This window comes from Pseudozyma hubeiensis, assembly GCF_000403515.1.
Source record: "Pseudozyma hubeiensis SY62 DNA, scaffold: PHS28, whole genome shotgun sequence".
Classification (NCBI taxonomy): Eukaryota; Fungi; Basidiomycota; class Ustilaginomycetes; order Ustilaginales; family Ustilaginaceae; genus Pseudozyma; species Pseudozyma hubeiensis.
The window spans coordinates 162,426-174,358 of NW_012133810.1; the positions used below are offsets into that span (position 1 = coordinate 162,426).

General features: G+C 59.1%; 6 protein-coding genes across 6 annotated transcripts; 2 read left to right on the forward strand and 4 right to left on the reverse strand.

The window, feature by feature from the left end:
* Positions 1 to 80: 80 nt before the first annotated feature.
* Positions 81 to 5,966, forward strand: PHSY_002805 (hypothetical protein; the record flags this gene model as incomplete). Its single annotated transcript, XM_012333427.1, has 1 exon — positions 81 to 5,966. One exon carries the CDS (start codon positions 81 to 83, stop codon positions 5,964 to 5,966), a length of 5,886 nt encoding a protein of 1,961 aa, XP_012188817.1.
* A 371-nt stretch (positions 5,967 to 6,337) lies between these two features.
* On the reverse strand, positions 6,338 to 7,567 carry PHSY_002806 (phospho-2-dehydro-3-deoxyheptonate aldolase; the record flags this gene model as incomplete). Its single annotated transcript, XM_012333428.1, has 1 exon — positions 6,338 to 7,567. One exon carries the CDS (start codon positions 7,565 to 7,567, stop codon positions 6,338 to 6,340), a length of 1,230 nt encoding a protein of 409 aa, XP_012188818.1.
* A 268-nt stretch (positions 7,568 to 7,835) lies between these two features.
* On the reverse strand, positions 7,836 to 8,282 carry PHSY_002807 (multidrug resistance-associated ABC transporter; the record flags this gene model as incomplete). Its single annotated transcript, XM_012333429.1, has 1 exon — positions 7,836 to 8,282. One exon carries the CDS (start codon positions 8,280 to 8,282, stop codon positions 7,836 to 7,838), a length of 447 nt encoding a protein of 148 aa, XP_012188819.1.
* A 301-nt stretch (positions 8,283 to 8,583) lies between these two features.
* On the forward strand, positions 8,584 to 9,021 carry PHSY_002808 (nuclear transcription factor; the record flags this gene model as incomplete). The annotated part of the gene is made up of 1 exon (XM_012333430.1): positions 8,584 to 9,021. One exon carries the CDS (start codon positions 8,584 to 8,586, stop codon positions 9,019 to 9,021), a length of 438 nt encoding a protein of 145 aa, XP_012188820.1.
* Positions 9,022 to 9,178: 157 nt separating this feature from the next.
* PHSY_002809 (enoyl-CoA hydratase/isomerase) lies at positions 9,179 to 10,147 on the reverse strand (the record flags this gene model as incomplete). Its single annotated transcript, XM_012333431.1, has 1 exon — positions 9,179 to 10,147. One exon carries the CDS (start codon positions 10,145 to 10,147, stop codon positions 9,179 to 9,181), a length of 969 nt encoding a protein of 322 aa, XP_012188821.1.
* Positions 10,148 to 11,470: 1,323 nt separating this feature from the next.
* PHSY_002810 (hypothetical protein) lies at positions 11,471 to 11,899 on the reverse strand (the record flags this gene model as incomplete). The annotated part of the gene is made up of 1 exon (XM_012333432.1): positions 11,471 to 11,899. One exon carries the CDS (start codon positions 11,897 to 11,899, stop codon positions 11,471 to 11,473), a length of 429 nt encoding a protein of 142 aa, XP_012188822.1.
* Between the last annotated feature and the right edge of the window lie 34 nt (positions 11,900 to 11,933).

Genomic DNA, 11,933 nt, shown 5'->3' on the forward strand with positions numbered 1-11,933 from the left:
CCACCACCAGTAGCACTTCCCTGGCAGTGAACCGGTCCGAGCCAAACATCGCCCCTGTCGCGGCATGATACCCTGCCACTATGCCGCCGACATCAAGAAGGACCGATCGTACACCAGCCGCTGCATCTGGCAGCCGGTCTCGCATGTACAACCTTGCCGGTCATGCCCACTCTTCCGGCTCGCTCCTTCCTAGGTCCACCGACGTGCATGCTGCTTCCGCCTCAGCAGCTCCCGCTATGCCAACGAGGACAGTCGATGCTGCAGATGCACCCTATCTCACAAATCTCGAGTCGCATTTCGGCAGGGTCACACTCACCGCTCCCGACAATCTCTTGAGGAAACAGGCAAAGGAGAAGAAACAAAAGATCCGTCAGAGGAAAGCACAAAACGCACAAGCGGCTGCCGCAGCATTGGCAGGCATATCTCAGCACGCACTTTCGTCTAGCGCCGGTCGCAATGCTATGGCGTCTTCCTCCAACCTCCTCGATTCGAATCGCCGCTATCAGACTACGCTAGATGACGCTCATGTCAGCACAGGCTTGCTTGTTCCGACCTCGGGGCAGCATATGGGTATGCGAAGGGCGTACAGCGGTGGACAGACGCCGACATTGGCCTCGACATCCCAGCCACCACCGGCGTCCACCACGCAGACAGTCGTAGCACGCACTCGTAGACGCCGGCCCTCATCTGCTGCGAGAGATGACCCGGGCAGCAGGCCTGCTTCTAGAGCTAGCGGTCCAAGTCGTCCCGAAAGCGCACTCTCACAAAATGATGCAGATCCTTCTCAGCTCGAGGTGGTCATTTCGACTGCACCTCTCCAACAACCAATTGATACCCGCCTGCCTCGTCCTCGCACTGAGAGTGCGCCTTCCATCCAACATCGCTCTCACAACGCCTTTGACACGGCTCCAACCGCGACAACATCTGCCGACTCTACACAGACACATATACCAGGATCGAATCCAGTAGCCCAAACATCACTACATCGCCAGAATGTCTGGAACGACATCACCGAGGCAGATCCAGACGATCTTCCGCCACCGTTTCCTGAGGGAGCGCCGCGGCCTCCATCACCGCCACGTCCACCGACACACGATCAACTAGCCAACGATGCGCAACTCATCGGTCCACAGCCGCATGCTCGCATCCCTGACAGCCCACCGCCCGCCTTCGTCAGCGATGACGAAGATGACGCTGTGTCTGCTGCAGAAGATCTGCCGCCTCAGATGCATCCCTCCGAGGGTGAAATCGAGGTCCAACAAACCGCAGCGACCGACAGCAGGCCCGAGAGCCGAGCATCGACGCCAAGTTCGGCGTCCGCGAGCGACGACGAAAGCATCGAGCTGACCGAAGAGCGCCGGGCGTGGGAGGCAGACATTCGCAGCGGTCTCAGCTTTGACGTCCGAGTACTGCGCGAGCAACAGCGTCGTGTTGCAAGAGAACGCGCTGCGGCGCTGAGAGAAGCGCCGGTGGAGGAACAAATGGTCGCGAGCGCTGAAGCGGCGGAGAGCTCTGCGCAAGCTACAGCCACACTACCAGCGGTGGGAAGCGTCGAACGGGCGCTACAATCCAGCCCAATGGTGGTGCAAGAGGACGCCTTGGCGGCTGTCCATACCCCGACGCACTCTGCTGCAGAGCATGAACCCTACCTTGCGATCACCAGCGGAGATTCGCTCGCACAGCCGGCAAATGTGGCCCAAGACGAGACACTTTCTGCGTCGCATGTTGCAGAAGCCGAAAGTAGCCCTCAACAGCCGCCGCCCAATACCGCCCTGGCAGTGCCGCGAAACCAAGAGGCTAGTCCAGCCCACGTTGTAGAACCTCTCGGCAGCGAGCCAGTTCCGGCGGCCAGCGAGGGGATTCCATCGGTTGCGGCCTCTGCAGATCAAGCCGCATTGAGTCTGCCGGGGCCGGAGGCACAGCCTTCTGTCCCAGCTGCAGGCGCTCCCCAAGCCGACACTACCGGCAGGCTCGTGCTTGCCAACGAGACCCGTCTAGGCCTACCGCCAATGTCTGCTCCTTCGAGACCCATATCAGGCGTGACATCTGGTCGGGCCGCGCAAGACGTCGCTGCTCGTTCTGCGTCGTCCATCGCTCGCAATAATCCTGTCGGCCATCGAAAGACCAACTCCGACACTCCGACATCTGCTGCTCGTCAGACTCTTCAGCGCAACCAAGGCAACAACCGTACCGGCATCAACGGTCGTGCCTCCCTGAGCAGCCTCGCCGGACGGCGTCTCATCCAGGGACAGGCTGTTCGTGGCCACGACAGCGATTCGAGTCTCCCTCTCAGTCGACGACCCGAAGATACGCTGTACGTCATCTCTGCGCCTCCTCCTGCTTCCCACGGTAGGGCTTCGAGCGAGGATGAGGCAAGCGTCTTACAGTCAGCTATGGTTGCAGCAGGACCAGCAGCGGACCGGACTGACGACACAGAAGATGGTGCGTCGAGCGGGCACGAGTCTGGCGATGATGATGGCGCAGAATCTGACTCGTCGATAGAGCAGTGGCTGGCAGAGTCAGCTGCTTTCGACGCGTTGCGCAAGAGGGAGGAAGAGGCAGCGGCAAGATTGCAAGCTCTCCAGGAGCCACCCGTTTCCGATAGCGACGAAGAAGAAGATGCAGCTATGCCTGGAGCATTCAGTCAACGAGCCTCTGCCCATCCAAGGCACTCCGGAATCGCTCGCAAAGTGCCTGATCCGGCCAATCTCGCATCGATGGACTCAACTTTGCCCAAGGCGCCCCCTCCCTTGGTTCTTGGCCGGTCGCGCGGCGGTGCTGCCTACTCGGATTCCTCTTCGGAATCCACGGACACGGACGATGCGCTCGATCAGTATTCTTCCAGCGACGAAGACGATGAGCAGCATCGTGCCTTCTACGACGCCAGTGCGGCTGAAACTGCGCCAAGGGATTCTTTCGCCAACGCGCACAAGTCTGCACATGTCCGCACTACCTCATCGGCACCCAACTTGACCATCGCTGATGACGCATCGAAGGAAGGGGTCTCAGAGACCGCAGACGTAGCGGCGGACCCTGTTCAGAACATCGCAGAGCGACCGGCCGGGGCTAGCGTCTCCACGCCACGGACTAGCGATCAGCAAAAGCTGCCCTCTCACGGTCCAACCCGCAGCCTGAGCCTCAAAGCGCAGGGCAAGCTGCCTGAACGCGTCGTTGCGCCGGTCGCTGATCGAGAAACAGAACAGCGGGCAGGTGAATTCGAAGAAGACACTTCAAGCAGTCGAGATGTCTCGGATGTTGAGGAACCAATTGGGTTCGCAAAGCCATTACCGCCATCCTCACCTACAACGCAAGATAGAACGATGCTGCAACGCAAAACAGAGCCGAATGTACCCGGTCTCGTGGACCCTGTGCAAGTCGGCACGAGACGCACCTCGTTCGATCCGCTCCTGCAGCCATTGCACTACGGGCAGATCGGACGCAACGATCTCAGGGATCGACTCAAGGACTTGTTCGGCCAACCTCTGATGTCGGGTGCTGCAAGCCAGCTTTATGACCCGCAAGCGAATGCCCAAAAGTCTTCCGCGTCGACGACGAGTCGAGTGGAAGATCGACAAGCTTCGAGCGGGTTCCGCCGGCTGTCGGAGAGGAGCTTGCCGTCTCTCACTGAGGGTCCAGCCTCGACGAGTGTGGTGCCGACAGTCCCGAAGATTCCCCTGCCAGACAGGGATGATGACGCGTCGACTCATGCATCTCGCGCACCAGCCTCAGGCGGGCACCCGAGCGTCACCAGCCTTCCATCGGCGAGCAGACTGCCCGACGTTGATGAGGCGAAAGCGACGCGTTCCGCATCCAGACTGCCCGAGCAGAAGGCACGCGATGAAGCGCTGCTGCAAATCGCACAGCTCAGCGCATCCACGAAAACAAGGCAAGATTCCCTCGCCGCCCTTGAACGGCTCCTTGCAAAGACGGGCCGTTCGACATCCATGTTGCCTCCCAGCACGATCACGCGTGCCGAGCTCGGTGGGCGCTTGCAGCTGACTCCAGACGTTGATGGAGCAGATGCGCAGAGCAGCTCAGAGCCAGGAGGGAGCAGCACCGAACAGGCGGCTTTTGCTCCTTCCTCAGCGTCAAACAATCGTCTGTCTCGTCAAGGAGCGATCGTTCGAGGGCGCGGCCCGCTGCCATCACCACCATCTGGCTTGTCGAGGGCCTCATCAAGCGCCAATCGACCAGTTTCGTTTGTCAACCCCCGCTCTTCGGCCGCTCCTCTGCCTCGGGGACGTCTGCCGGCGATCACGGATGCGACGCGTCATTTCCCACCGTCCGCATCGAGTGCAGGACCCGGGGTCGCGCCGTCTTGGCTGTCGTACATCCCTTCGGAAGAGCGGGAGAGGCTGCCTGCGCCGTTGGAGCCTCAGAGAGCTGCGGGTAGAGCACCGGTTGGGAAGGTTTCGGCTATGATATCACGGTTCGAAGCGGCACCGTCGACGAGTCGAGACCAACACGGAGCTAGATCGACAGGCTCGCCGACGAAGCAGCAGAGCTCAGGGCTCACATCTGAGGTAGGAGGGGTCAGGCGCACCGAGTCGAACCGGAGCTTGGGGAACAACGCGGCCGAAGCGGATGGGTGGAGAGCGGTGGAAGAGCGTGCCGATGCGGCTGTGTTCAGGCGCTTCTCGAATGCTGAAGCCGAGGACGAGGTTGGGCAGGGTGGTGCTGCGCGAAGACGGCCGCCTCCGCCACCACCGCCGTCGACACTGCCGACGAGGAGGTCCGACAACAGCACTTGGCGGCTCTCGGAGACAGGGGATCGGACGAACAGCAGTGCGGGCGGTGTGACGCAGTCGGACTCGATGGAAGCGCTTGCTCGGGAGATCGACCAGGCGGCTTCCGAGTGGTCGGCAGCTTCCTTGCATGACGGTAGTGCTCAGCAGCGGGAAAGACCGGAATCGACAGCGTCGAGCCGGCTCATGGTGCCCGCGTCATTGCCAACGAACACTCATACTCGATCACCACGCACGCAGGCGATGGATACGCTGACTGGGCGGGTACCTGTTCCTGGTGGGTCCACACCGCCTTCGTTGCCGTCGAAATCACCGTTGATGACGCCGGAGCGGATTGTAAGGTCGGCGAGCGGGAACGGGTTGTCGGAGTCGATTCGGGCGGCGCAAGCGGCGGCAGCGGCGAGGAGGGATGGAAGGGGGGTGAGGGGATATGAGGTGTCGGAGGGTGTGCGTGCGGGTGCGAGACCGCTTCCGAGTCTTCCGGCATCGTTGAGGATGCACCATGGATTGGGGATTAGTGAAGAAGGTGAGGGGGGAGGGAGGAGGGAGCTGCCGGTTCCACCGCCTTTGCCGGTGAGGCCGAGGGGGAGGGATTGGGTTAGTCTGAATGGATCGCAGGCAGTGGAGGGGGCAAGGGGAGTACTGTCGAGCACGGCTAGTGTGCGAGGTGGAGCGGAGTCTGTGAACGGGAACGCCGGCCAGGAAGATGTCGAGCAAGCATTGCGAAGTGCCTCGCCCACAGCTGACGACACCCCTCTGGAGTCCGACACAAGTCCCTCAACCTCGACCGCTGCCGTACCAGCCTCCGCCGGGCCCTCCACCGCCCCACGACGGGCGCCCTCTCTCGGCCTAACAGACTTTGACCTCCTCGTCGCCTCGCTGGAAACCCAACCCTCTTCGTCGAACTACGAATCCCTCTCCGCCATCACCGAGTTCCTGGGCCCCGCCCAACCGGCCAACGCCACCGCCGAGCAGCTCGCCTCGCTCTCGGTCGCCGTGGTCGAATGCGACTCGCGCCGCGTAACGCGCGACGGCAAGGTGAAGCAGAAGCTCAGCTGTGTAGGGGTGCGGGTGGAGAGGTGCGGGGTGTGTCTGGGCCAGTATAGGGTCGGGGAGAGGTGTGTGGTGCTGCCGCGGTGTGGACATATTTTTCATGAAGAGTGCGGGAGGAGGTGGTTGGGGAAGAGGGGTGAGTGCCCGGGATGTAGGGTCAAGGTGTAAGTGGGGTTTTGCTGCGGAGATGGTCGTGTGGGTGGAGAGGTGAGGATGAGAATTGATGCGTGTAGGGATAGGGTGAGGTGGGGTGTGGAGCGATGGGAGGCGGGGAGGGAAGGAGGGAGCGTAGAGCAGGTCTGAGGAGGGGAAAGGAGGGGAGCAAGAAGGGGGGTTTGTGGTCTGGGAGGTGAGGATGGAGTTGAAAACATGCGTTCTGGGAGGTGTGGATGAGGGTCAAGGAGATTGAGGACGGAGCATTCGGTTGGGAGTCGACCTTTTCGAGCCATCAAAGCCTTTGCAGAAAACTCAGACCGTTCACAGACCGAGTCGATGCAAACAAGAAGAACAAAGTGGTAATTGCCAAAGTGAGTATGATATCACTTCTTACCCAACGTCGCGAGGGCATCGTCGTTGAACCCGCCGCTGCCGTTCTGCCTCAAAAAGTGGTCGTTGACGCCCTCGCTGCTGCTGCTCCTACTCAACCTCGCCTTGAAGAACTTTTTGGCTTCGGTGCTGTCCCTTCGATTCCTCACGCCCTCGCGGAGGATGTCGAGGGCGTGGACGGTGCTGTCCCAGTCGATGCAGGCGTCTGTGATGCTCTGACCGTACTTGAGCGCGGTAGGCCCAGCGGCGGGGATGGACTGTTTGCCCTGTACGAGGTTCGACTCGATCATGACGCCGAAGATGTTGCACGAGTCCGGAGAGCCAGAGGAGAGTTGTTGGGAAATAGACTGGACAACGCGGAGTTGGTTCTCGTGCTTCTTTTCCGAGTTGCCGTGCGAGCAGTCGATCATGATCCTCGCCGGTAGGGAGGAGGAGGTGAGTTTGGATGAGACCGAGGCGACGTCTTCGGGCGAGTAGTTGGGACCGGTGTTGGCGCCGCGCAGGATGACGTGGCAGGCGTCGTTGCCGTTGGTCTCGACGATGGCCGAGATGCCCTGTTTGGTGACGGAGAGGAAGACGTGTTCGGACGAGGCGGCTTTGATGGCGTCGACGGCGATGGAGATGGAGCCGTCGGTGCCGTTCTTGAAGCCGATGGGCATCGAGAGGCCGGAGGAGAGTTCGCGGTGAACTTGGGACTCGGTGGTGCGTGCACCGATGGCTCCCCAGGAGATGAGGTCGGCGGTGTACTGCGGCGAGATGGTGTCGAGGAACTCGGTTCCGGCGGGGAGTCCGAGGTTGTTGACTTCGAGCAGGAAGCCTCGCGCGAGACGAAGTCCCTTGTTGATCTGGAAGGAGCCGTTGAGGTTGGGATCGTTAATCAGACCTTTCCAGCCAACTGTTGTGCGTGGCTTTTCAAAGTACACGCGCATCACGATGTGCAGATCCTCCTTGGCACTCTTGGCGTAAGCGGCCAACTTGCGTGCGTACTCGAGCCCGGATCGAACATCATGGATCGAACAGGGTCCGACTACGACGAGCAGACGATCATCCTCCTGCTTGACAATCTCTTCGGTGGCCTTGCGACCGGAAGCTACGGTCTGTGCGGCGGCGAGCGAGAGAGGGTATTCCTCGACGAGGATCTGAGGTGGGATAAGAGGCTTGATGGACTTGATGCGTCGATCGTCGAGCTCGTTGAGCGCGTCCTTGTAGGTGAGGGTCGACATTCTTGAGAGAGGAGAAGGATGGTGGTGGTGGATGTGACTGTAGACGGTCAATGCGCAGTGCTCGTTGAGATGCCGACTTTCTTCTTGACTTAGAGAGAATCTAAGAGAAAAAAAGCGTTGTCGGCCTTCACCCGCATGCTTGCAGCTGCAATAGAGTGTGGGCGCAGCGCAGCCTTCGAGTCATTTGATGGCATCGCTGCTCACCCTGCAGAGGAGCCACAGCCAACCAGCCTGTCTCGATTTTAGAAATATCTATCGCTGATTCAACTCAATCCCGATGACCCGATCTCTTGTTCCCCGACTCGACAAATCCGCAGCAACGAGCCGACTTCTTCCAACTCAGTTGCCAGCACTTCCAGCTGCTTGAGCAGAGGCTTACGATGGCGTTTGATGAGGAAACGTCAGGACAGGAGTCTGTCACAGGAATCAATCCGCTGAGAGACGTAACGTTAATGGCACGTTGGAGTGCAGCTTCGTTGAAAGCGTACACAGTCTGTGCAGTTATTTCGGCAACCATCTTTTCTTCCCTCGGTATGTGACCGTGTCGCTTTTCTTGCCGGAAGATCTGGGGCTGGATGTCGTTCTCTTTTGTTTGCGGGCCTCTCGCATGAAAACCCACACCGACGCGCCCTCCAAGCAGCAGCAAATCACCTACGAGGATGCGGTTGGCTGAGCTAGACAGCCACGACACGCGTAATGTTCTAACCGAGGCCATGCTACAGAGCGACCAGCACAATTTCGACGCAATAAAAGCAAACTTGGATTTTCGTCCCTTCATCCCTCCGTCTCCCCCATTTCTCCATCCCGCTCACACCCTCTGCGCACACATCCCTCGACACGCGGGTGCTCAAATTCTCGCGGCTGCGCTTCTGCGCTCTCCAAACAGGCTCGATTTTTCGTACCAATTTTCACAAGCAGGACTAGGCGCTCTAACATTTCTACTACCCAAAAATTTCCGACTTGGGCTGTCATCCACTCCTTCTTCTCTGGCACCCGCCATCGGCCACCACGACACAATGTCGGACGACGAGCACTTTGCCTCTGGCGCAGCTCCACCGGACGACGAACTTTCGCTCCCCAAAGCCACCGTCCAAAAGCTCATCTCCGAGATCCTCCCCAAAGACGTCAGCTGCTCCAAAGACACGCGCGACCTGCTCATCGAATGCTGCGTCGAGTTCATCCACCTCCTCTCGTCCGAATCCAACGAAGTCTGCGAAAACGACTCAAAAAAGACCATCGCACCCGAACACGTACTCAAGGCGCTCGACGACCTCGGCTTTCCCGCATTCATCGAGGAGGCGAAAAGCGTTCTCTCGGAACACAAGGCGGCGCAGAAGGATCGAGAGAGAAAGACGAGCAGGATGGAACAGAGCGGCTTGAGCGAGGAGGAGTTGCAGAGGCAGCAGGAGCTCTTGTTCGCTGCTAGCAAGGCTAGGTTCGAGGCATCGAATTGATCGAGGACTAGTGGGTTGTAGCATGTGAAATAGTTGTATTAGTATCTGATATGGAGGAGTGATCGTGTGTGCGCGAGTGTGAGTGTGCATGTCGTGCCGATCTGATCGACACGATTGCAGCTATATCCACAACATGAAAGCGGAGTCGTCCGTCTCGCTACAACTTGCTCCGAAGAGCAGCAGCACGCATCGACTCGGGACCTCTCGGATACGACGCTACCTCGGCCTGTCTCCACCACGGCCAGAACGCAAACCTCTCCAGATCGCTCATCTTACCCGGAAACGCGGGCGGTCTCTTCTCCAAAAAGCTCTTTGCTCCTTCCAGCCCATCCAACCTGGACGTCTCCCAGATACCCTGACTTTCCAACAGATGCGCATCCTCGGGCGAGTCCACCTGTCTCCAGATCTGCGCTTTGCAGAGAGCCATGCTGACGCTGCTGTTCTTGGCCAGCTTTTCCGCCAACTTGATCGATTCCGGCAACACCTGATCCTGGGGTAGCGGTGCACGCGTCCACAGCGCCGCATAGCTTTCGTCCTTGGGAGAACGTACGTCTCCGGTCAGGATGATGTCCATCGCCTTTGTGACTCCGATCAGCCTCGGCAGGAGGTAGGAAGAGCACGCCTCCATGGCGATACCTCTCTGCACGAAGGGGATTGCCACTTTGGCGTTCTCTGCGATCAACCTGAAGTCGCAGCTCAGCGTCATCGTCACACCGATCCCGATGGCATTTCCGTTCATCGCAGCGATCGATGGTTTTCGGCATCGCAGGATGGACAGCCCCACCTGGCCACCACCATCCCTGTGGCCCTGCGCGTGGTCAGCGATCGCTCCAAATCCCTGGGCGAGATACGCTCCGGCGCAGAACACCTTGCCACCACCACCCGTGATGATGGCCACTTTTACCCGATCGTCCGCGTCGAACAGTTCGAACGCAAATACGAGCGAAAACGACATGGCACCGGTGAAGGTGTTATACTGGGTGGGTCGATCGAGGTAGAGGATGGCGATGCCATCGGGGCGAAGCTCGACTTTGATGTCTTGCCAGGGGTACGCGGCATAGTCGAAGTTGGCGACGTCGGTGTCGCTGATGCGTGGGTGAGGGTTGATCGGTGACCAGCCTGACATGGTTGCGAGCTGTTGGCAAACGCTGCTGTCGAGGTCTGTACGATTAATTGCTTTATAACAGGCAGGCAGAGGCAGAAGAGAGCGAACGACGATAGCGGTCGAGATGGACGAAGAAGATAGGAATGCGGGGAAGCAGGGAGGCCGCCTGTCAAAACGCTAATTCGGATGTGCTGGTACAGCGTGTGCAACATACGGCTCGACTGCGCGCCTCGAGGCCGTGCGTACTGTACGTCGGCTATCCGGTTCGCTTTGCGAGCCGATACCTTGAATTTTGTCTCATTGAATTGTGCTTGACCACGATCGAACACCACCAGCATTTCGAGCGCGACCGGCTCATGCTGCGAACCGTGTCGATTCAGATCTCGCGTAAAGAGAATCTCTTCCCCCTGACACGCTCGTCTACAGCTGGAGGGAAGCGTCTGTTTGGGTCCACCTCGCCAAAAGCGATCTGCAAGGTGTCTCCCTCTCGCATAAATCACGACTACTCTAGGCTCGCCTGCTGAACTTTCTCTTGTGAGTGTCTCGCGTTCTTAATAAACCAAAACCGGACCGAACCTGCTCGAGCAACTGTCCAGCGTGAGTGAGTTCGTTGGTCAAAGCTGAGTTCGAATCTGGAGCGCGACAGACGAGTTGGACCCAATGCCATGGATTCTCTTTCGCTGCAATTCCTTGAGATGGAAGATACAAGTGGCCCTCCAGCTATTGTGCGTTGCTTATGTGCTCACGCTAGCAGCGAGGCTAGTCATAGCTGTGACAGCGGCTCATGCGTATCTTTGCTTCAGAAAGAGGGGCGCAGATGCCATCTTGAGAACGTGTCGACTGCGTGCGGTAGTTCCGCTCAGTGGCTATTGTTCGGTCCCTACTCGAGCTTCGGAAGAGGCGAAAGAAGGCTCTGTCACGCTTCTCGACTTGCCTCCTTTTGAGCGCTTGTGAGCGTTTCTTCTCAGGATTCCGAACCAACACTTTCTTTTTTGTTGATTCTGGTTTTTGGAATTGATCAAAGTGCCCTCCCTTGCCTGCCTGCCTGCGGCGTGGCTGCGTTTTTCGAGACACGCACCGCACGCACGCACGCACGCCAAACGGGACCAACGGAACCCTGCGCTTTCCTTCTTTTTTGGCAGGAGACCTGCGCAAAGCCTCGTTGCGGCGCAGAGCGCGTTCGGCCCTGTCACTGTCACTTGCTCGCTTGCGGGAGAGGCGCAGAGTCGGTATCCATGGCCGTATGCTCCTTCGACACCACCTCTCTCCGACCCACCACGACCTCCCTAGATCACTCCAACGCTTCCACAAGACCCTCTCACCAGGATCCTTGACCGAGCTACCTCAATTCTGCGCTGGGAACAACCCCCGGTCGACGACGTTGGGGCTAGAGTTCATTTTCATCTGCTTCGGTCTTCGGTCCACCTTCCGAGCTTTCATTTCGGATCCATCCGCGAGACGGCTTCTCGTCGCTGCGCACGTCGTTAGAACCACCAGGGAGGCTCTTGCATCTGCTTCGAAGCCTTGTTCACGCTCGATCTGCATCCGAGGAACACCATCGCATCGGCGGGTGGCCCGAGATACCTCACGTGCCTCGCGACCGGGCCTCTTCCTCAAAACCCAGCGTTTCATCGCTTGCGACGTTTCTGGCTGCTCTGCCTTCTCTCTGCACGGGCTGGCATAAAGATAAGCCCGGCGGTCCTGAGCGTTTTCCGCCCGCAGCCACCTAGACCGACGGCAGCACGACTGTAGAAACGGACTTTCTGCACACATCGCATCGGCTCTTCCTTCCCAGGTCCTTCCTTCC